The following is a 24,801-nucleotide window of genomic DNA, read 5'->3' on the forward strand; positions in this document are numbered from 1 at the left end:
ATCGGTCAAGCTATTTCAGGATCTTTGGTACTCAGAGGAGAACTAAATGGCACAAACTATCATAGCCATGTTAAATTCAGAAGGAAATGAAATGAGCAAAAAAATAAGCTAAATACTGAATTTCGACCAATTTTTTTCCCCTAGATGTTTCCAGCTATTAAGATGAAAGCTGTAACGCACTTTTATTTGATAAAAGTGCCCTCTTACTTCTGAAAATCGGCAGATGAGCATCTCTTGGTTGACCCAGTTCTATCCCAGTTTGACTACTAGTTACAATCTGAAATAGTAACTTCTCTTTAGTGTTAAAACTAGCAGCCCTGAGCTTGAGCGTTAAGCCAGTAAGTGTGGCAAATAACCTTCAAAAATAGCTGGTCTGGACCGTTAAATGTATTTAAGTAACCCTATGACAGCTTCCTAAATCACCACCCTTCATCTGCAGGGAACAATGCTACAAACCGTGGCTTCTGATTCTTTTCTTTTTTCATACGTTCTACCTAAATCGCTGCCCAGGTGAATACACAACGGAGCAACCTTACTGAGAAACACAATGTTGCTTCTTACATACACATTATCTTTTTAACTCCTGGGCAAATTGAACATAGCACAGTTCAAACCAAGCCACATTACATACAAGAGGCAGAACTGACCTTTTAACATACATTTCGGCAGTGCAGATACAAAGAGGACATCTATTCCTTTTTTTTTTTTTTAATTCCAGTACCTCTGTTGTAATAAAGTTAACAAAAATATTCACTATTAAAAGAAGCCGCCAGCTGGCACTGCCAACTAATTGTCTATAGTAGTCTTAGAAATCCTAATCCGGTAGAATTCCCTAATTTCTGGGCAAAGTCCACGGGCTCCAGTCTGTGTGAATGTTGCAGAATGTCAAAATTGAGGCCAAGCAGAGATGGACACAGTACCTGAGTTCTTAATTAAATTTCCTTTTCTGCTGCGTTTCACAACTTCCCTGCTTTCATATAAGAAGGGATTGAGCCCCGCTGAGTCAGCCCTTCAAATCTCTTGTAGGTATAATTCAGAAAAACCCAGTCTTTGGACTTGAAATCCGGTTCGGTGGTATTTGGCACTAGAATGCAAAAATATGGATTTTGAGGACACAGATGGGTGCAAGTGGTCCAGCTTCCATGTAAGATCAATTTAAATGCAAAGTAGGAAGGTGGTTTTCAACTACATATTTATTATTAAACCGTACAAAGTAAGAACTAGATCTGGTATCTATAAGTAAACTGTTGAATATTGTTTCTTGTTTGTTTTTTATCTTCTAGGTTTTTTCTGTGTACGCTGCTCTGAGCCTTGGGGAGTAGATGCAACTAAAAACCAACCAAGATTTCTTTAAAATGCTTGGGATAACTTTTATTCACAATACTGCCATGAGTCCTTTTAAATTTGGTAGTATAACTACTGGAAAAAATAAATACCATATATACTCATGTATAAGCCCATCCACAGATCAGCCAACCCTTGAAATGTTCGTATGTTTTGATTTTCACAATTGGTTTATCCATAGGTCATCCACGGATTATCCATTTTTCGTGGTATTTTGGTTAAAAATGTGAGAGTCAGCTTCTCCACGGATGGACTTATATGCGACTATGTATGGGATATATGGGCACTTTTAAAAAGTATTACTGTATGTAGTTGTGGATAAACCCATCCGCAGATAAGCTAGGCCCAACTTTTCAGGTGTATTTGGGCACCTAAAATTCTCAGCTTATTCTCAAGTATATATGGTACTCTGATCCTTCTGTATCGTTGCCAGCAAAACACATGGGATATGTCCATGTAGTAACCAAGAAGAGAAGCTTTTTCACTCTCCTTAGCCCATCTGGCCAATATTTCATTCTCTCTCTTGCCTTTTCTTCTAGTAAACCTTTATTCTTCTATTTCAGTAAATTTTACAAGCTTAAATCCAGTTAAGCTGGCTTGAAAATTGTTGTAAAATATGTTCCCAAAGATCCATCTGCTTCCACCCTTCTCCCATCTGAAACATCAGGACATTCAGCGTGTCCCATTATTCAGAGTGTTAATGCACAGAAAAAGAAGGAAGTGAGGGCTTGCAGGCCTACGCAGAACGCTCCAATGAACTGGGCATGTTTAGTTTAAAAGGGGAAGGCTAAGGAGAGAGACGATAGCAGTCTTCCTAGACTTGAAGCTCTGTTGCAGGAAGGATGGTGGGGACTTACTCTCCACAGCACCTGAAGGTAGGACAAGAACCAATCTATGGAAGCTTTGTAGAGGGGGATCCAAACTAGAAATATGGATGGATTTCCTGACTGTAAGAGCTATAAAAATTGTGGGACAGCCTGCCTCCTGAGTCATGGGTGCTCCATTGCTGGAAGTTTTCCAGCAAAGAGTGGACAGCCTTTTGTCTGGGATGGCCTGAATATTCCTGCCCTGAGCAAGGGGTTGGACTAGAAGACCTCCAAGTTCCCTTCCAACCCTATGATTGTAAGAAGCTTGCTAAACTTTAAGGTGAGAGGTAGCCATTAAGAGAACAAAAGCAAGCTATCGCCCAATGCCAGAAGAATGGGTATTGCTGCATTAATGTCTGCACTCACCTGGTTGTAAAATATCAGATTCTGGGAACTCATCAAAATTGGAAGTGTCATCTATACTTTTGATTTCTATAGTGATCACAGCTGGCCTTTCCCTAAAACAAAACACAAACATCACAGAAATCAACCATGCGAGCAACTGTATCATCATCAGACAGCACAATTTAACCTTGCTCCAAAATATTTAAAATAGCACAATAACCCCCAACACCCACACAGAGTTATCCGCCACTTCCTTCATAAACGCATGTAGGTGTCTTGTGGTCAACTGAGATCGGACTCATCCCGTCTTCTCTCTGATCTTCTGCATTTGCTCTTATTCAATCACCATATCTGCCATTTTATCCATACCACTTTTTCCCAGATAATTTTGAGTCGGGATGCCCATGGGGTGGTTGGGGTGTAGGAAGCCAAGTAATGGAGCTTTAATTGCTAGATGGTGGCTCCATCTTGACTTTTTTGACACCCCCGGCATGCCACTATTACGAGTTCTGTTGAATACCAGAAACTGGCAACAGAAATTGGGTTAGGTAAAGGTAAAGGTTTCCCTTGATGTAAAGTCCAGTCGTGTCCGACTCTAGGGGGCGGTGCTCATCTCCGTTTCTAAGCCTTAGAGCCAGTGTTGTCCGTCGACACTTCCGGGTCATGTGGCCAGCATGACGACACGGAACGCCGTTACCTTCCCGCTGAAGCGGTACCTATTGATCTACTCACATTGGCATGTTTTCGAACTGCTAGGTGAGCAGGAGCTGGGACTAGCAACGGGAGCTCACCCCGCCGCGCGGTTTCGAACCGCCGACCTTCCGATCGGCAGCTCAGCGGTTTAACCCGCAGCGCCACCGCGTCCCTAGAAATTGGGTTACCTGCTGCATAATTCATTTTTACTCCAACTGTCATATTTGACTCAAGGGGGAACGAGGTTCTTTTTCCTTTAAGTAATTTCTTTTCCCCATAAATAATTATCTGGAATTTGGGGAGGTTCTCCTGCATGTGCTGAGAATGCAGTACGAGAGGAAGATGAAGATGCTTGGGTCCACTGAAGAAAGGCTCCCATACTGTATGGTCGTGGGGAATGCGAACACTAGTCCTGTTCTGTTATCACCGCCCTCCAAAGGTTCAGGATGCGTGCTTGCAAAGGAAAACTCTCTCTGTTCATGAAGGCTCTCCACACAAATAAGACTAATCAGGATCCTCAACAGGTAGAGAACTCCAAAGCAGCTTCATTTCCAAAAATATTTACATCAGCAAGAGCAGGACTCAGCCACCGCTGCATACTCAGTTGCTTTGTTTTAACTGCAGCTACACAGAGTTTGGCCACCGTACAAGCAGTAGACTGTTTTGTGTTATCATGAAGAAGCTTAATAGAGAACTCGTCCATTCTGCCTAGGGATTGGTGCAGAAGGGCCAAAATATCACTCTGCAGAGCTTTCTACAGAGAGGACAGTGAAGTAGAACATGCTGTATTGTTGCAATCTCCCCAGATTCACTGTGGGGTTTTAGAGCATCTACCCTGCGGAAGGGGAAATATTGTGCCTAGCATTAAAAAAATGATTTTCACCACCTGGTGAAAATTCGCATGTTTCCAGCTAAATTTTGCAACCCACACTTTCCTGTACTACAACGATCTGTAAACCTTATTCTGATATTGCAGCGTTGTTGGACCAGAATCAGGGAGATCTTTGTTCAAATCTGCCCGGAGCCACGGAAACTTATTTGGGGCCACTTTCTCACTCACTTTCATAGCCCAAATGGCCTCACCAAGTTGCTGTTGTGGGGGAAAAATGAGCAGTTCTATGCATGCCACCGTGAGCTGCTAGAGGATAGACAGGTTATAAAACTAAGAAATATATTGAAAATACATAGAACAGACAGTGCTCAGTTCTGAAAGATGTGGGCATGGATCAAGACAATCAGCCTTCCCCTTTATTGTCAGAAAGGAATTGGTTTGCAGCCAACCAGCTGAGTCATCCTCATGGGAAATGGCCTTATTCTTCTGAAAGCTCAAATTCAGCTTTTGTCTGCTGTAAAAGTGATGGAATCTGCATTTGTGATACTTTGCAATATGATTTGGCTAAACCAGAGCTTGATAACCATCACTGCTCTTTCAGCTCCTGGATTCTCACAAATGAAAAAAGAAATGGTCTTCATACTATGGAATTCTCTCTTTCTCCTGGCCCCCTGCCCCTTTTTATTAACTCTTTCTCTTTTTTCTTCCCATCTCTTCCCAAGAACAGCAGATTCTCTTATATTATCTAGAACATGTTATAGTGGGTGGAAATCATTAGTGGTTTTTAATAACTGAAGTGGCACGTGGGGGCCTGTCTCTCTACATATGTGCCCCAAAAGAGGGATGATTTGTTCTCCAGCCACTCCTCTTCCCCCCAGACTTTCAACGGATGGATGAATGATGTGCCATCAAGTCGATGTCGACGGTTGGCAACCAAGTATTTTCCAGGACAATCTATCCTCAACCTGGTTCTTCAGATCTTACACTGGTGCACACATCGCTACTGTAATTGAGACCAGACACTTTTTTGCTGATCTTCTTTCCTTTCCTTCTGCCTTTCTCAGCATTATAGACTTCTCTAGAGAGCTAATCTCTCCATGGTATGATAATTTGAATCTGGTCATTTGTGCTTCGAGAGGGAACTCTGGGATGATCTTTTTAATGATTCATTTGTTTTCTTGGCTATCCACAGCATTCTCAGGAGTCTTCTCCAACACCAAAGTTCAAAAGCATCAATTTTCTTTCTATCCAGCTTCTCCAAAATCCAGCAGTTGCTTCCATCAAATCACTGACTGCATGATTCCGATCTTTAGACTGTGGACAAAGGACATCTCAAACCTGAATGAGGCTTTTCAAGGCGCAACTACTTCCAGACCACAAGGGAATCGTGTTCCAAGACTGGAATGTCCAGTTTCAAGAGGCAGAATGTTTCATGATGGAACCTTGTGTGCATGCACAGACATGCACATGACCTTGCACACTGACCCACTAATGTAACCCTAGTAGTCATTATACATATAAACAGATATAAACCCATACAATAAATAGCTCAATCTAATAAGGACTTACAGCATCTGGGATCTGAAGCCAGAAAGGTGTTTTCAGGTAGCCCAGGGGAGCACACAATACCTGTTAATGTATCCTTAAAGAATCTGTGTCTTCAGCTGTGCAATCCCAGGAAAATACATGTTGATTCAAGGTGATGACAGGATGCCCAGGCCTGCTCAGAAGTACCTTGTTGAATCCTGTCGGTGCCCCCTTAACTTGTATGTGTTTTTAGAGGGGCCTATATGGCTACCAAGCAAACCCAGGAAAATATGCAGCTTCTTTAAGGAGGTCCTGAGAGATGCAGCATGTGGCTCCTGCCTGGGATCTAAAAGGCTGCGTATCCCTAACATTTAATATAATCTTATAGATTTTGTTTTTTCCTAGTTGTACCTGATATGTGCCCAGTCAACACCTTCAAAAAATGGGTGACTCTTAATTTCTTCTACTCCATTGCTACCAATTCTGTTTTCAGCATCAGTGCAAAATCTGGAAGAGAGGGAAGATTAACAAAAAGGGGAAGAAAACTTATCACCAAACTGGTAAATGATAGAAAAAACCCACAGTTCCTAGCCTAGAACAATTTGCTTTTAAAAATGAGTTTGATACAAAGTGGGAAACAGGGCCACACCTGGGGGGGGGGGCAAGCAGGGCATGTGACCTGGGGTGCAGCGCTGGGGGGTGCCAAAATGAGAACTGGGGGGGCACCAAAATGGGCGCAGAATCCATGTTTGCCCCTAGTTGCGGGCCTGGTGGGGAAGCTACAGATCTTGCTGTCAGAGAAGACCACTGCTCTTTTTATACCTACACCCAGCCTGAAATTCCTATTTTCACAAGTTCTCAGAAAAGATGCTCATCTTTTCTAACCTTTTCCATGGGGGGGGGGGGGTGTTAAGTAGATCTTTTCTAAAGCCCTTTTCAAATGTAGGAAACTTGCAGGACAGACGGCATTTGATTAAAAGCCCAAACAGTTGGGTACTGACAAACAAAAAGTGATAGACTTCTTTATAACATCCCCTTTCAATCATACCTTCGGAAAAAGCTTCACTCTCCTACCGTTTCTCTCAAATCTATGTTGTCTGAACTTGCTTCCTTTCCACTGTAAGCTAAGTTTCTGCGAAGAGCAATTCTATCATGCAATAGAGCAATGTTGGCAAGCTTCCCCAGGATAATGGCAGAGATAATGGCAAAGGAAAGTGGATTATAAATGTCATGCTAACACAACCATTCATTAATGGGTTTCCTACCCATGTAGGGGAAGCACAGGATCTACTTACTTTAAGATTAAGTCCTTTGCTTTTTCTGAAATGGGCACCTCAGGTGGAAATACCAGAGTTTCTTTCCAATTCATAACTTTCCTGTATGTTTCTTGGGGCGTTTCAGAACAAAAAGGGGGGTATCCTGTAGAGTGGTAGAAAATCAAAACGTTGAACTATACAAGCAAGATGAAAGAACTTGGAATGAATCTGATATACAGCATCTTATTACTCTGTCATGTGTTTCCCCATGGTTCTCCCACCAAAAGCAATTTCCTTAGAAATGAAGGAAAGCCACCAAGAATCTGAGTTCTTGTCTTAAAGCAGCCAAAATGGTACCATTCTGACACAAGGGGGGGGGGCGCTTCAGCCTGCTTCAAGGAAGCCAAAAGTTTGCAGCAATCCAAACCAGGTTTAGAAAAACAAAACTCTAAACAGCCACCCCCCAGAACGGCCAAACATGCCAAGTGGGTCGTAAAACTGACTATTTTAAGGGGTTATGGACAGTGGGAGCAGGGGAGGCTAGACAGAGTTCTTGATCCTTCACCACATCTTTTTATTGTAGGTCCCATTTGTTCTTCTTACCTATTAGCATTTCATACATAATCACTCCCAAAGACCACCAGTCACATAATTTGTTGTAACCCGTTTGCATGAAAACTTCTGGGGCGATGTAATCTGGTGTCCCAACAGTAGAATAGGCCTGAAAAGGATATTTTGAAGAGAGAGAGATTCAGCCAACCTTAAAAAAAATCCAGAGTCTTCCAGGTAGTCCCTGACTTACGACTGTTCATTTAACAATGGTCCGAAGTTACGATGGCCAAAAAACACCCATTGGGGAAGCTGGATTTGCTTAACGACCACTGTAAAAATGGCCGTAAAATCGGGTCCAGTCATGTGGCGACTCAACTTACGACCACGACGACTTACGATGGAAATTCCAGTCCCAATTGTGATCGTAAGTCGAGGACTACCTATGCCATCTAGTTAGGTTTTCATGCATTCTCTGAAAATCATGGGGCTACAAAGAGGCCTTGGAGACCATGTAGGTTCCATGAAACATTTTTACATGGAAAGACTCTGCAGAACTCCACAAGCTCTTGAGGAAAGCACTTACCAGCTGTCTCCTGTTCTTCTTCCATGTTTCTGCTTTTCTCTTGGAGTTCATATTCTGAAATGCTGATTCACAAAAGAGATCTAGGTTAACGCTTTCCATTTTAATAGCATCCTAAAAATTTTGCTTTCTTATGACTCTAATGCAGGACAGGAATGGTTGTTGCATGACAGGGATGAATGAAAGGGCCTTTTCTTATGCAAGCGCTACAAGAAGGACGTGGAAAGCTGTTTTCACCATTCCCCCCTCGCCCAACTTTCCAAACATATCACCAACATAGAATTAGAATGCACTGAAAGCATCTCTACACAAACACTTTTGAGACGGAAGAGAAAAAGAGAGAAAGCAACTTCTACAATACTGGAAATGGTACATTCTAATCCCTCCGGACACCAAAATCCATGTATGTGGAATTCCTTGTCCAAAAGACGTATTATGAGTAACTTGGGGAATCCAGCTAGGATTTTGGGTTCACCTGCATATGTCAAATGGACTAAACTGTACCCATTTGGATTAGAGGTGAAGGATGCCATTCTGAAAAAATTCTCTGTATTAAAAAAAAAATAAGTCTCGCTGAAAAAACAAACGTTAAGATGTCAAGAAGAGTTTAAGGGGCATTTAAGGAGTTTCATTTTGGGGACTGGAAAAAAAACACGAAAGGAAGTTTCAAAAATGAAACCGTTCATTTGCAGAAATAAATGGCATGGTCCGTTCTACCACTTTCCCCTATATGTAAGATGTAGTCTTGATTCAAACTATGATTCAGAATTTCAGGCTAGGGAAAATAGGGCGAATAGTTACTTCTATGAATTTAATGCCTGACTTAATAATTATTAATAATAATTAGCCAATGTCTGAAGGTAGTTTGGGTCCTCCTTCAAAAAGAGAGTTTCAACAAATGAGTCGCATGCTTACATACTTAGCAAACCTAACTTGTAAAGTAGAATAATCAAGACCTCTGACGGAATGCAGAATATTTATCATAAGCTAGAATTTGCAGTACTTACAGAAGTCACTTGGTGGATTATGTGTAAGGTTTCTGTAGAATTCAGTTCGGTGAGCTTTCTTTAAACCTGTGCATAGCCCAAAATCAGAGAGTTTTACATGGCCCTACAGAAAGAAAACATTACTCATATGATTAATCCATATGACTGGTGTAAATATGTGCTTCTGGAGCAATTCCTTGATTTACAGAGGTAGCTAACTCAATGCCCTCCAAATGTTTTGGGCTACAATTCTCACTCTTTTTTTGTTATGGGTATTGCTGTCTGGAACTGATGGATACTGAAGCTCAAAAGCAACTGGAGGGCTTTAGGTTGTTTAATCTTCCTTATTATTGACCGTTAAAGGCCACTGTCTTAGTCCATTCTTCACAACAACAAATATGTCTCCTTAAGCCTTCTAAGATCAGGTCCAAAACAGATGCTTCCCATTAAGAATGGACTTCAGAGCCACTAGCAATTCTAAGAAATGTGTAAATAAACCAGGGTATGCTCATGCCAGGAATTGACAGAGACTATGATGCTGATGCAGGTATCATGAAGACATTTACCTATGTGCTTTCTACTCACCATGGAGCAGAAAATGAGCCCCAATGTCACAAACATCAGCACTAGCAAGATACTTTTCTTCCATGGAATAAAGCAAAAAAGGAGGTCCTTTCTTAATTTGCCCCTGGCTGAGCCTCGTTTGATATCAGCAGAAATTAAAGAACATGATGTAAACACAGAGTAAGCCATCTGTCTTTTCATCTTTCCCGCCCTGCTTCCCTTCAGTGAAAACCTTTCTCTTCCAATTTCAGACTAAACCATCTAACCATAAAGCAGCAGGTTGTGCCCAAGCACAAAACCACCTTTCATCGCATTTGCGCGCAATTGACACACAAATGGAGCTAAAGCAAATGCTGGTATCTAGTTTCATGATGGTACAATGAAAATGTAAAGGGTGATTTATTCTTAAATACATTAATTTTTTTTAATACATTAAAAAAATCAGCCCTTCAGTGAATAGGTCTTGGAGGGGGGGCGTTCAACCTTTTTCAAGAAGATTTTTGTATTAATAAAAGGAGATGGGATCTCAAAGCCAACCGCAGCCCAACCCCTTCAGGAGTGGGGTGAGGGTGCCGCAAGAATCTCCCAGAACAAGGACACAAAACAGAGGAAATGTATGAACGTTGTATACCTTTGCATCCAGCAGAAGATTATCCGGCTTAATATCTCTGTGGATGAAACCTAGTTGGTGAATAGCATCAATAGCGAGCACCGTTTCAGATATATAAAACTGTGTTTCTTCTTCAGACAGGGTATCCTTCTTCATGAGCAAAGTCATCATATCACCTGAATCCGGGGGAAAAGTACATATATTATACTTGGCTGGTTTTGATAGTGGAAAATGGGAAAATGGCATGGGACCGGGTTACCTGAGGGACTGCCTCTTCCCCGCTTCATCAGCCCATCCCACCCGGTCATGCAGAGAGGGCATGCTGCGGACCCCGTCTGCAAGAGAATTCCATCTGGCGGGGTCCAGGAGGCAGCCCTTCTCTGCAGTGGCGCCCGCCCTTTGGAACATCTTGCCCCTGGAGGTGAGATTAGCCCCATCGCTCCTAGCCTTCCGGAGGAAGTTGAAGACCTGGCTCTGTCACCAGGCTTGGGGCAGGGAGGAGAATCAACATATTTGGGGTTGGCTGGTGCCTTGAAGTGCCCCTCCTACATGATGGTTGAAGAGATCATAGCCATCTGGATTTTATGAGCTGGGGTAGTTAAGAAATTGCTTTGGTTTTTAATGGGATTTTATTGGAATTTTACTGTGTTTTTATTTGAGTTTTTATTGTATATTTATTTTGTGTTGCAAACCGCCCAGAGTCCCTCTGGTTGGAGGAGATGGGTGGTGACAAATCTGATAAATAAATAAATAAATAAAATAAAATAAAATAAAATGTGAATAAAAATGACACAAGCTCCAGTACTCCAATAATTACTATGGAATCACAGCACTCTATCACAAAGGATGCTCTACTGAGGGATAAGGAGAAAGCATTCCAGAAGTTTTATGTGGTCCACTCCATGCAAAATCCTTTGCTACCAAGCTTCTCAGTTGGTTTTCAGCTGCACAGCTGATTTATCTTACTGTGGCACAGACTCCAGGTTAGTGCAAATAAAATGTTTCCCATCATTACGAGATAAAAATATTGCTGCACAACTGAGGACCTCACTGTCAACACAAACTGTTGGCCTTGGGAGAACGGCACAGTTTTTCACTGAACTGGTATGGACTAATGATTTACCTCCTGGAAGAAATTCCATAATCAGGTAAAGGTTGCGTTTGTCCTGAAAACTATAAAACATCTTCACTACCCAGGCACCATCAGCTTCAACAAGAATATCTCTTTCTGCTCGTATATGAGCCACCTGCAACAGGAACATGGCAAATCAAATCAAAATGCTGAAGTAAAAACACAGTTTGCCTACCAATCCAATCTGTACATAAATAGTCTTCCATGCAATGAAGACATTTATTCACATCAGGTGTAAGACAGCCTTCCTTAACTCACGGGTACTCACAATAGGTTGGACTACAACACTCATCAGATTGGCTCCTATCCTCCTACTTGGAAAGCTGTTGATATCTGGCTGTTTTGGAGAACCTGGGAGGGAATTTGGGATGATCAAACTCCTGCTTTAGGCTGGATGATCCTTGGGGCTCTGTTTTTCCATTTGACTATTTCTCTTTCCATTATTTTGACTCTCCATGTACTATTTTGTAAGCCTCTTACAGCCTTGTTTGGATTAGAGAGACATGTAAATGGTAGTAAAGAAACATCTTTTTTTTCCTTCCAGAAAAAAAGCAGCAGGAGGTGTAGCAAAATACAATTTTCCTGCCCAAATGGGTAGGTTTCTTTGGAGTCATTCCAAGAAAGTGAAGGAAACACCAATTCTCTTGACACCCCTGGAATTTTAGCATCTAACCTTGTGCTTAAATTTCAATGTGGCTTCAGCACACTTCATTTGGGTGTATTTATACTGCCTGTTTCTGGACTTCAAGGAAGGAAATGGGATTGTTTTGTCTCCTAAAGGGGTCCTGCTCCCCTTTCTTACCCTTACTTTTGAAAAACAGGAAAGCTAAAACAACTTCCCCCAAAGGAATGGAAAATCATGCTATTGAAAATAAGCCACTTTGCTGCCAGATTCAGATGGCATGGCCTACGGAACAACAGAATATAGTCCTTAGTTAAGAACAATACTACAAATACATTTCACTGCAAAAATATATTTATTTTAGCCACTGGTTTGAATGTACTTTAAAGATGTACTTAGAAAAAAAAGGCATACTTGCTCTTTCTCCAGCATGTCAGCTTTTCGCAGTATCTTCATGGCATAAATATGACCCGTATCTTTCTTCTGCACTAGGCGGACCTATGGATTTAAAAGAAGGGAGCAAGTTTGAAGCACTAATCCAAAATGAGCATGAAGCTTACCCCTCCTGTTGTTCTCAAGCTTAAAGCAAATGTTGGCATCAGAGGCCATTTTTCTATCTTTAGCTTCTACAGTTCCAGATCACCCAGATGCTCCCGTAATTCTATATCCTTGCAAGCAGCATCCATAAATGAAGTCACCTTTGAAGACAATCAGCCAACCCAAATGGAAAGTAGCAACAAAGGCACAGTGCCAAGAAAGCACTGATCCTTTATTTATTTATCAATTTATATCGGTCTTCTTCATGTATGGAGCGTGCACATGAAAGTCCATTTGGACTGAGTTGATAGGTAAATCACATAATTAATGGGAAAATCAATAAGCAAACAAACCAACAAACCCATTCTGCAGTGACTAGTGAAGTCTACTGTGGACATATGACCTTGCCTGGAGAAGTGAAGAAACTATTGAGTCCCAGCTAGATTAAAAATTGGAAATCTTCAAGGGGACATGACGAAATAATAGATGAGGAATAATAGGAATTAACTAATATGTGTTTTTTTTTTCCTAAAAAAAAAATCCCTCAACATCTGAAGTGAAAAACCATGATAAAAAGCATTCTCTATTCACCCTTGTGGGTTTGTTCTCATTCTATTACTGCCCTCAGTAACTTCACGGAGTCGGTTCAGCGACACTGCAAAGTTGTTTGTCAAGAAGGTATCTTGAAAAATAATCCTTAAACCATATCACAAACCTCTCCAAATGCACCTCTTCCAATCACTTTCAAAGATTCAAAGTCATCAAGGCCTAGCCTTGTCCTCTTCAGCCTTAAAAATTCAGTCTCTTTGCGGGCATGCTGAGATCTTCGTAGCTTTTTCTGAGGGGAATAATTATGTGTTATATGAACATGCAGCCATAACTCCAAACAAGAAGTATGAATGAGTAACCAGTTCATAATAATACGATCATATATTTTTTTATTCAACGGGAAGTAATTACCTTCTTTCCTACGCAGGTGTGGTACAGACTTAAGGATAGTTTTGAAGGCAACGAGATGGCCCTCAAGGAATATTCTTTGGACTATTGGCTGTCTTTCTCCCACATCCAAAAGACCCATCTACTGCTAGCTAGAATCCAAGCTTCCCCTGTTTACCACAACACCTCATGCAAAAAGATACCACAGATAACCCCTAGAGTATAACATAGGAAAACTCACACGGAATAGGATAGATTAACATGATGCCTGGTGGAAGATCACTTGCTTGCCCAGCAAAGCTCTTCTATGGGGATGATACTCCTTCAATCTATCTCACATTATCAGAATGCCTGCTACAGCAATTCTGCAATGTTACTTTGTAGGTTTTTTTTTTCAAAAAATTATTGATGACACCAAAAAAATGACATTCCTGGGCAAGATAATCCAAAAATAAACCATGGCATATCAGCTTTAACAGACCTCAGAGCTAATTCTATTACAAGCATGAAATTCTAGAAGTACATGGTGTAATAGTCTGGCTTTATATTCATACATAGGTATATTTGATGCCCACTGGTTCATGATCTATGTTCAGGAGAAAGGAAAAGGGAATCATTAATATCTAGAAGTTTATTCCCTATTATAAAACCCTACCCAAGTGAATTTTTACCCTACTCGAGTGGATTTTTCCCCCTCATACAGACTATTCTGAAATAGCATTGTCTTAAAAGGCTGCTACACTTTGATACCATCTGAAACCACAAGATGGCATTATATACTAATTTCTCTGAATACAAGGTTTCCACCTTTCACCTATTCCAGTGAAAAGAGGAGCTATCTTTGGTCACATGCTATGAACAAAATGAGTCTCATCTTACATTGATATAAAGAACAAATAATAAGTCATTCACGATCAAGCAAGTCCTAATGTCATGACTTGGGAAGAAATGTGATAGCATTGTGTAAAATTATATTAAATATAATTTGGAGGAAGCATATACTGTATATCCTTGCTTTTCTTATTTTTGAAGGAGGACTTATTTTATTTATCTATTTATTTTTACCCCGCCTTAATTATTTTTTATAAATAACTCAAGGTGGCAAACACACCTAATACTCGTTCCTCCACCTATTTTCCCAAGAACAACAACGCTGTGAGGTGAGTTGGGCTGAGAGAGAGGGACTGGCCCAAGGTCACCCAGCTGGCTTTCATGCCCAAGGTGGGACTAGAACTCTCCTACCACACCTGATTGGCTCTTGGGCTGAGAGAGAGGGACTGGCCCAAGGTCACCCAGCTGGCTTTCATGCCCAAGGCGGGACTAGAACTCTCATACTGCACCTGATTGGCTCTTGGGCTGAGAGAGAGGGACTGGCCCAAGGTCACCCAGCCGGCTTTCATGCCCAAGGTGGGACTAGAACTCTCATACTGCACCTGATTGGCTCTTGGGCTGAGAGAGAGGGACTGGCCCAAGGTCACCCAGCTGGCTATCATGCCCAAGGCGGGACTAGAACTCTCATACCGCACCTGATTGGCTCTTGGGCTGAGAGAGAGGGACTGGCCCAAGGTCACCCAGCCAGCTTTCATGCCCAAGGCGCGACTAGAACTCTCATACCGCACCTGATTGGCTCTTGGGCTGAGAGAGAGGGACTGGCCCAAGGTCACCCAGCCGGCTTTCATGCCTAAGGCAGGACTAGAACTCACAGTCTCCTGGTGACTTAAGGACAATAACAGCAGTGGCAAGCACTTCAATCAGCGTATTGCTAATTTGCTTTAAAATACATTATATGCAATAAAACCAGTTTAGGACACGCCTTTGAACAGTTTTAAACTGGTCCAGTTTTTTTTACACTCCTCTCTACTGCTGCCATCTCAATTATTTAATTAATTGTAAGCTTTTATTTCGTTGCAGGGACTGTATTTCAATGTTTTTAATCTGGAAGCTACTGAAACATGTTGCATGCATTAGGACATGCACAAAGTCATAACCATGTCTAGCTCACTTTTAAGAACTCTGATTACTGAATAGATGGAAAAAGGCAAGGACCCCATAAGACACAGCTAACATATTTTTTGCCAGTTCCTGCCAACAAAAATGAATATTCTGGGGAAAAAAAAGCATAATGCAGCAATAATTCATTCTGTGATACATGACTGTAATACAAAGCACTGCATTTGTAAAAATCCCACAAATGGGTAGCTGTTAAATGCACAAAAGGCGAGCCTAACTCAGTTCAGTTTGATTATCATGTCCTGGTTTATATCTTGTGTATTCCTAGCGGAAAGACCGCTAAGATTTTAATATTTTAATTTGTCTGGAAAACAGCTAGATTAAGGCTGAAACCAACAAATGCTACCAGGAGGATGTTCCTTGAGAATCCCAAGTTGAAAAGTGTTTGTACAAAAGCTTTTGAACTACAAATTGATGATGATGTGGCCTAGTTGGGTAATGAAACATCTGCAAGCAAACCACCCAGCTCGGAGAGCACCAAGGACTCCACAGAACCACAAATTGCATCTTCCTCTTCCTCAGCTACTTCTGGGATGTAAATAGCAGGAGGTCGCAAGATAACATGGCGAGAACGGAATCCCATAAAGACTCTCTAAAGTTGACATTCCAGGGTTCTGGTCTGTCTTGCAAGTTTAATGCTGGAACAAAGCAGCCAAGGAGGAAGTGACATTTAGACTTGCTAACCTTTGCTAATTCTTCCCAGGAAATACTCTTTCTGTCCGGTTCACAAATCAGAATCACCCCTGTGAAACATAATCTCGACCAACTTGGCAAGCAAAGAAAATCCCATCTTCTACTTCTGTTGGCTTTTTCTGGCCAATGTTATTAATGCAAAAAAATTGCCTGCAATTTATGAATCGCTAAGTACCAATCCCAATCGATAAAACTGTAAACACTTTCTGCTTCATGAGCATCCACATTACCTCTTCATCTGCTAAGCCTTCCTCCTCCATGGCTACTTCTAGTTTCTTCTGCCTAGGTTCGGGGTACATAAAAAACATATTATGAAACCACCTGCATTTTAGAATAGAAAAAGACTGTCATTTCACCTCAAAACGCTTCGGTACGAGGACGTGGATCCAAAGTATGAGTTATAGGACGCTAGTTAAGTTAATAATTCTGGAGATCACAATATAGGTGATGAAGGTTAGGGCCTCTCTCATTTTCAAATTCTACCTCTATGACATTATTCAAGTTCTCTTCCAGATATCTTTATTGTTACTTGAGACAGGGGAAAGTAAAGTGCTTTATATATTCAACCTGGCAAAAATCTCTGAAGTATACACCCTCACCTTCCTGGATGCTAATCCAAAACCAAGAGAATGGGAAAAGACACATTGCAGGATTCAAGCATCACATTAACTCATGGTTCATGTCACCATGATTTACTGAAGGAACATAATTGGCTACCTATACAATAAGCCAAACAAAGTCAAACAAATCATATTATAGCTTAGTGCAATGTCTGAACCCAAGCATTATAGTCTGTACATTATAGTTTATGGCTCAGCATATCTATCGTATCATATCTATCATCATTTAGTTCAGCATGATACATGAGGCAAGACAAAAACGGAGGGTTTCTTCTATGTCTTGCCCCAGTTTTCTTCCCAATTCATTCTAAAGTATTTGCAAAACATTTTACCTGGTTAACTTTTCTCGCTTTCACCAATAAAAAAGAGGCAAGTTATCTGAAGAAGTAAACCAGTTGCTAACAAGAGATGTTTTCAAACTATTTTTTTCTATGAGATAGTTATTTATTTCTGTATTTATAGAGCTGGCATAACTTGTAATCAAAGATCCCAGGTAGCTTACAAATACAGAAGCAACAATGAAAAACATAACTGCATCCCAGACAGAAAGTTCCCATCACCTGGCAAGTCATAAGTTTTTTTAAAAGACCTAGGGGAAGAACAACCACTGAAAAGTCCATCAAGAAGGTATCAGGTGAGCCTCACAGGCCTTCTCCATATTGGACATTTGTGCAGAGGAGCTTTCAAAATACAGTCTCAGAAGATCTTGAAGATCAGGTAGGTAAGTAGAGGAGAAGAAAATCATTCTTAGTTTCACGTATCAAAACTGGCATTGGGAACCAGCAGTCGATCATGAGACAATGCAACTGACTGGATGTGTTAACAGTCTATGCTAGATCAACTGCCGCTTCCAACTGATTTTGAAGGCAACTCTGCATACAAAATACATTCTAAAAGTCTTAACAGGTGATTGCCAAAGAGTAGGTAACTGTGGCCAAGTTATCTCCACCCAGGTAAGGTTCCAGTTGGCAAACAACGTGTCAGATATGCTTTGTCAACAGGGGTGTCTGCACAGTAACAGCTGTAGCGCCCAAGAAAAATTTGCCTGAGTCTTCTGGTTGACAGAAGGGTTAAAAAAATTACAATCTTATACATGATTCTCAACAATTAAAGGAACTGTAAGGACCCTTCTCATTTTACTGCTTAAGTAAAGTCTCTTTCGAGTTGAATTTGTCTCCTTGTAACTTCACAGACGCGGTGGCGCTGCGGGTTAAACCGCTGAGCTGTCGATCGGAAGGTCGGCGGTTCGAAACCGCGCGGCGGGGTGAGCTCCCGTTGTTAATCCCAGCTCCTGCTCACCTAGCAGTTCGAAAACATGCAAATGTGAGTAGATCAATAGGTACCGCTTCGGCGGGAAGGTAACGGCGTTCCGAGTCGTCATGCTGGCCACATGACCCGGAAGTGTCTATGACAACGCCGGCTCCAAGGCTTAGAAACGGAGATGAGCACCGCCCCCTAGAGTCGGATTCGACTGGACTTTACGTCAAGGGAAACCTTTACCTTTACTTTAACTTCACAGACCCATCCATGAGGTTTTCTTGGCAAGAGTATGAAAATGGTTCCCACCCCCCTCCCCCAATTTCCTGGTGGTCTCCTGTCGAAGTACTAACCAAGTCTAACCCAGTTTATGTATTCATTAGATGTATATCCCACCCTTCTTCCAGTACTCCCTCCTCCCATTGCTTCCCACAACAAGCCGGTGAGGCAAACTGAACTAAGAAAGAATGACTCAGAGTCACTCAGTAAGCTTCTGTGGCGGAGGTCTCCTCAGAAGAACTTGGGTCTCCCAAGCTCTTGCCCAACTTCTTAGCCACCATAACATACTAGCCAAGGTGCTGCCTTTCAGGTGCTACCTAGTTTAGTGTTCAGTTTAATTTCTATGTTTCAACTTTTCACATTATGATGTTGGATATTCTGTTGTACTAAGCACCTGCAGTACTTCCCCGAGGAAAAAGCTGGGGTATAAATAAATAAATGATTGCTCAGAAATACACCCCATGGGCATTCAAGAGGACTTCCTTCCAAGTAAGGGTGCAACCTAAGGAAGCTTTTGATCGCTTCCATCTATGTGGACACCTCCAGGCAAATCAATTTTGGTTACAGCCAGGCAGCTCTTGTTCCAAACAGGCGCTGTCCCCAACAGCAGAATTCCACGCGATGTATAAACCTCACCAAAGGTTTGATATTAAAGCAGAAAGGGACCCCAAGTACCTGGTTTCTCTTTCTTCATGCTGTAAGATGAGGTTACTATAAAAGTTCTCCAGTGTAAGCTTGGCCACTGTGACTCGCTCTCGGGTGTGGCTGCTCATGGGAAAAGACGCTGGAGTCCCTGCAGTCATTGCCATAGTTAACGTGCACTGAAACAGAGTCCATAAAATCATAATTACTCAATGAAATAAAAATTGCTCCTTGTCTCCCCCCCAAACACAACCCCATGGTGGGAATACAGAGTTTCTTCCAATGTTAATTTTTGGCAAGGTGGGATGTTCTACCACTCACACACCTATAAAAATCTGAAGTGAATAAGCCCAGCCTGAATCATGCAAGAAGCAATGTTCTTTCACTCAGGCAATTTGTGTCAGTGTTTTCAGTCTGGGCTCCAAACAGCAGCAGCCTAGGTGTCCTGCAGAAAAATGCAGAAAGAAATGAAAGAGATTGGACAATCAAAAGGTATTTAGTAAGCTGCTGTTAGCTTTTCCAGTTCAGTGACGACCTACATACATTATAAAAAAGTGACAGCTGTGAAGGAAAAAGGAAAAAAAAATGCCTGTTTCCAGGATGCCAGCAGTAGGAGAGAGAAATTGGCCCATCTGAAACTTAATTTATGTCTCCCTCAAAAGAAGAGCTCATGCCCATCTGAGTGAAATCCAAGTCAATGCAAACTTCAAGGCAGATGTAAAAGAAGTTAGGGCACATCAGTACAGCTTGAAAGGAGTTTCCTGAATGCCTTGTTCAGTATTATATAAACGTAAAGATGCCCTCAAGTCAAGCTTGACTCCTGGGGATTTTGTGGACACACCCCTGTATTTTTCTGGGCAGCAATACAGAACGGTTTCACCATTGCCTTCTTCTACAATGTTTGTTCAACTTTTCAATCTAGCCTACGCTCCAGGAGTTCCCTGGTGGTCTCCTGTCCAAGTACTAAGCATGCCCTACCTGGTTTGGCTTCCAAGATCAGCCACGGTTGGCCTGGTGCTGAGATACTATCTAGAGTACAGCAGCTAAAACACTGGCACCACAACTACTGTATGTGGCACAGAGGAAATGGAAAACCTAGAGCAAGGAGGATTACAATAAACATTGCTCTCTTCCTTGGATCAATCACCTCCTTTCCCAGCTAGTTTTGACTTGTTGCTAGCCGGTACATAGATCTGAATGCCATAAGCAGAGTTGTCTGGTATTTTATCTTGAAACAGAAGCAGAGGGGGATGTTCTGCCCCAAAATAGGCCTTTTAAGTGGCTTGCCAATAAAAGCGTCCTGAATATAATAGCCTTATATTTAAACACTGGCCTAGTAGCCGCAGCTGAGAAGCAATGGCATACAAATAGATTAACAGCCTTACGGAGGAGTGTGCACGCGACCAAAATAGTTTGCCAAAACGGGAAACTCTAGTTGTGCACACAGCATAGAAAAGTCACTGGAGGAATACAATCCTCTATTCTCTCTGTCAGCCCTAGCTGGCTTAGGAATTTTTTTTCCCCCCTGGTCAAATTGGCAGAGAGGGAACTATTTACACAATTGAGGTTAAAAATGCTTCCCCATTTTATTTGAGAAAAATGGAAAGCATAATCTTGAATGAATCTGGGACCACTTAATAGCTCCCTGGAAGGGATGGGATTTCACAAACAAGGTCCTGTTCTTATTTCCAGGGAAAAGTCTAAGAGGAAGCATCTGCAAAAACATGACTCACATCTTAATTCATAAGAGAGAAAGAGTTATATAAGGAGATAGAATTTCCTGGAGAAAGGCAATTTAGGGCTCTGAAAACGTGTCCTTTAGGCAAACTCCCTGGATCCCAATTCCCCCTCCTGAGGAGTGTTAGAAATATAAATTGTGATCTTCCTCTGAGAAAAAGAGGAGAAGGCTAATCAAAAGTATGCATGCTACCAGAGACACAAAGTGAGAGCCTATTTGTCTATCATAAGGCAAGAACTGTTCTCTCCAGGCAACAGACAAGGAGAGGACAACTCTTTCTTAACAGCAGGACATAAAACCACCACCTCTTGGTGGTTTTACTTGTGGTTTTACTTGTGCCTGTAGTAAAGTTAAATACTTTACTTGTGCCTATAGTAAAGTTAAAAAGCGGTAACAACACAATCTCAGCCCTGAAATGGTTTTGCTAGAAGACTGCAAAGTATTGAGAATCTCATTAATCTGGGGTAGGGCCCAAGAAGGAAGAAGAATATGAATAATTACTCATTGGATGATCAGTTTTCCACAGGTTCAGTAAAAGATGTGGAACTCGATGTTCTCCAGAAGTTTTGGACCAGGGATCAACATGACCAAAGGCAAGAAATTGTGGGAATGAGACACCAAAACATTTGAAGGTGCCTCCATGCTTATGGCTACCCTCTGCAGGTTCCAAGGAGGCAGGTTCTGTAGTCCTGCTAACATGACGTTTTGTACTCTAGGGACACTAACTCAGTGCCATAAACAGAGGTTATGAAAAAGGAGATTACATTGCATAGTACCATTCATCGCGATCAACGTTACCAGTGAATTGAGCAGATGTAGTGGCAAAGTTTGTTGGCATTAAAATTTTGTTACTACTAGAAAAATGCTGCCAACAGAAACATTTGCCAGATTTCTACCTTCTTACACAGCCATTTACCACTCCCTATGTTCCAGATTCACAGGTTGTGCTTTCAAAAAGGAAAAAGACAACATAGCTCTCTACTCAAAATTTCTGTTTGGGTTTTCCATCTGCTGTCTGGTTTCTGAAGGTCTAAATCCAAATTACCAGAGAAGCACACAACACAGTCTAGCACAGGAACTCACTAATGCACAGGGATATTAAATCAAGAAGACATTAAACCAGAATGTGAGGCAGTTGTATTTTCTACCTACATACAGATGCCAATATCAATTTAAATGCAGACATTTTCAGAAGCATCAGGGATTCCATAACAAGTCTTAAAGAATTCATTCATACAAATATTGCAACCTCTGTGATATGGTGTCCCATTCTATGGATTATAATGTCATAATAAAGAACAGAACTGTATACAAATATAACCCAAGTAAGAAGTTTTCACCATCAACCTAAAACTGTTCACAGGGAGAGGGTATGCAAATAAATTATAAACAGAAACCACAGAAGGTATTTTGATCACTTCCAATGTTTCATGCCTAATTGGCTATTATAGAATAAAATAGCTAAAAAAGGAAATCCACATATCTATAAAAGGATTTTTAAATAAGTATCTCTTCACCCTAACCCTAAACTTACTGAGTTTTCTGTTTTGCTCAGTAAAAAGACCAAGAATCTAGTGTGTATGTGTATGTCAAGAAAGTCAAAATGGCAGTTGTAACTGCATGAGCAACCACCCTGCCCCTTTTTATATGTGTGAGACCCACTGCACACACATACAAAGGGGGCAGCAGCTTAGATCACACAGTCATGACCACCATCTCTACTTTTTGGATCTCCCCCTTCACACAGATACCCTTATTTTCTTGTCATTCTTATATATACCAATACTTTCCTAACAGTCAGGAATCACGCTGAGACGAGGAATAGGTCTCTAGTGTTTATTACTGCTACATAAGACAGAAAATCCTGACAAACTGAAGAAGCGTGGGAAAAACCCAGACAGATAAACCCCAAAGTCAAGGCGGGTCTGATCTGTGTCTCTTTGAATGGCTGCTTAATTCCTCAGTACTACGCCTGCGTTTTCCCACCTGGATAGAGGCCCCCTCCTGCTCGCCATCAGTACTCATGACAAATACAGAAACCACCAAAAAAAAACAGGTAGTCCTCACTTAATGACCATTCCTTTAGTGATGGTTCAGAGTTATGACAGTGCTAAAAAAACAGCTCACAACCAGTGCTCATACTTACGACTGTTGCTGTGTCCCCGTGGTCACGTGATCACGATTTGGGCGCTTGGCAACTGGTTCACATTTATGACCGTCACAGCGTCCCTTGGTCAAGTGATCGCCATTTTCAACTTTCTCGGTTAGCTTCCGGCAAGCAAAATCAATGGGGAATGGTGTGATTTGCTTAACGACCATGTGGTTTGCTTAACTATGGTGATTCGTTTAATGGCTACTGCAAAAGAGGTCATAAAATTGGGTCAGATTCGCTTAATGACCTCCTTGCTTAGCAACCAAAATTCAGATCTCAAATGTAGTCGTTAAGCGAGGACTACCTATATACCCAAAACTAAAGAGCTGGAAACAAAACCCCCAAGGTGACTGTAACTCCAATGAAAATGGAAAAACTAGAGAATTTTCATCTGATGAAACACTGCATTATTTTATTAAGGTCTGTTAGTCAGTACCAGTTCTTACTATTCACCACTTCCTTCCCTAATCAAGACAAATACTGCCTATCTGAAAGTAACCATCATCCCTTTCCATCTCTTGGCTAGATAGCAGGGAAATGTGGCAGCTCAGCGGATGGACTTGAATTAGATATCGCTGCTAAGTTCTGTGGCTAATTTTAAGACAAGTCATTATTTTTCAGCATAATCACCCATGCAGAATTGCTGGGAAAATAAAACAGGAGAAGGGAAAAACCACTTAGGCTTCCTCTGGCTCCATGAAAGAACGGGGAGATATAAATGGAATCAACAAATAATCACCCCCATGTTGATAATCACAAAGCCCCATCAGACTCCAATGCCTGGTCACAGTTAGAAAGGCACAGCCTTTGATTCATCCCAGGAGACCAGTCAAACACAGATTCAGTGACCAGGGAGAACTCCACAGAACAATAACCTTCTGCATTAGATGGAGGCCTCTATCTGCCATTTCCAGGAACAGAACAAGCAAAGGCTCCCTAAAGTTCTCTAATTTGGTTTGTTGGTTGGTTGGTTGGTTGGTTGGTTTATTAAATTTAGACCAGTCAAACACAGATTCAGTGACCAGGGAGAACTCCACAGAACAATAACCTTCTGCATTAGATGGAGGCCTCTATCTGCCATTTCCAGGAACAGAACAAGCAAAGGCTCCCTAAAGTTCTCTAATTTGGTTTGTTGGTTGGTTGGTTGGTTGGTTGGTTTATTAAATTTATATCACCGCCCATCTCCCCCAATGGTTGCCATAAAAGAAAGGCGGTGTGTATTATACAAATTTTGCATCCAGAGATGTTGGCTCCTGAGACCAATATAAATTATGGCAGTTGTATGTGCATAAATATAGGCTGTAGTATTATTTATTCCTGGTTTAAGGAGGACTGGAAGTTTGAAGGAGCTTTGCAGCACATTAGGGATCAACCTCAATCTCTGGAAAGCATCCCCCAACATTTCTCCAGCTTTTGCAGGCAGTTCAAACTCATTTTCAAATATAAATCACTTCACCACAACCTTCACATTATGCAGACATTTTCCTTCTTAAAGAAAAATCTGGGATTTTCAAGAAATCACTCCTTGTGTTCAATATCACATCTTGTTTCCCTTTGTGCTCAGTCAGAACTACCTTACTTCTGTTACGCAATTCATTCCTCCTGAATGATCAACTTCTACCATTTAACTGGATCAGGGACATAATATCTCATTCATTCAATGTTAGAAATATAAATAAAAGTCAGAGGAAATGTTATAAAAGCCCCCATTCTTTCCTGCAAAAGATAATGCCAGCTTACCTGTATCTTTACAAGGCTACCCAAGCAAATAATGTTAAGCAACCTTGCATAGAAAGCCCTTGTTCTGAATGCCATCTGAACACTGTTTCCTTTCTCCACCCTATTAACTTTCAATGTTTTGAACAGAGGCTACCCAATGTTTCCTGGAAGTGCCCATAAAGAAGACTTCAAGTTCAGACCATTTGCAGAATGGAATGATTCTATTCCTGGCACAATATATACAAGACAGCTGAATTTTTAAGAGGAATTTAATCAGCCAGGATTATTTGGCTACAGATCTTGTGGACA

At 41.4% G+C, this 24,801-nt stretch overlaps 1 protein-coding gene across 1 annotated transcript; it reads right to left on the minus strand.

The window, feature by feature from the left end:
- STK38L (serine/threonine kinase 38 like) lies at positions 1–19,058 on the minus strand. Its single transcript, XM_063308120.1, has 13 exons — positions 18,917–19,058; positions 16,316–16,367; positions 13,162–13,284; positions 12,324–12,407; positions 11,279–11,402; positions 10,177–10,331; positions 9,003–9,105; positions 7,999–8,060; positions 7,467–7,584; positions 6,903–7,026; positions 6,019–6,114; positions 2,577–2,668; positions 1–1,084 (listed from the first exon to the last, which is right to left on the minus strand). Exons 1-13 carry the CDS (start codon positions 19,048–19,050, stop codon positions 957–959), a joined length of 1,395 nt encoding a protein of 464 aa, XP_063164190.1. The 5' UTR covers positions 19,051–19,058; the 3' UTR covers positions 1–956.
- Positions 19,059–24,801: the final 5,743 nt, after the last annotated feature.

This window comes from Candoia aspera, chromosome 7, assembly GCF_035149785.1.
Source record: "Candoia aspera isolate rCanAsp1 chromosome 7, rCanAsp1.hap2, whole genome shotgun sequence".
Classification (NCBI taxonomy): Eukaryota; Metazoa; Chordata; class Lepidosauria; order Squamata; family Boidae; genus Candoia; species Candoia aspera.

Coding starts and splice junctions, on each gene's coding strand:
- STK38L (XM_063308120.1), bottom strand. CDS start 19,050: ATGGCAATGACTGCAGGGACTCCAGCGTCTTTTCCCATGAGCAGCCAC. Junction 11,403..12,323: donor ACATGCTGGAGAAAGAGCAA/GTATGCCTTTTT, acceptor TTCCTGTTGCAG/GTGGCTCATATACGAGCAGA. Junction 7,585..7,998: donor AGAAGAACAGGAGACAGCTG/GTAAGTGCTTTC, acceptor TATCCTTTTCAG/GCCTATTCTACTGTTGGGAC.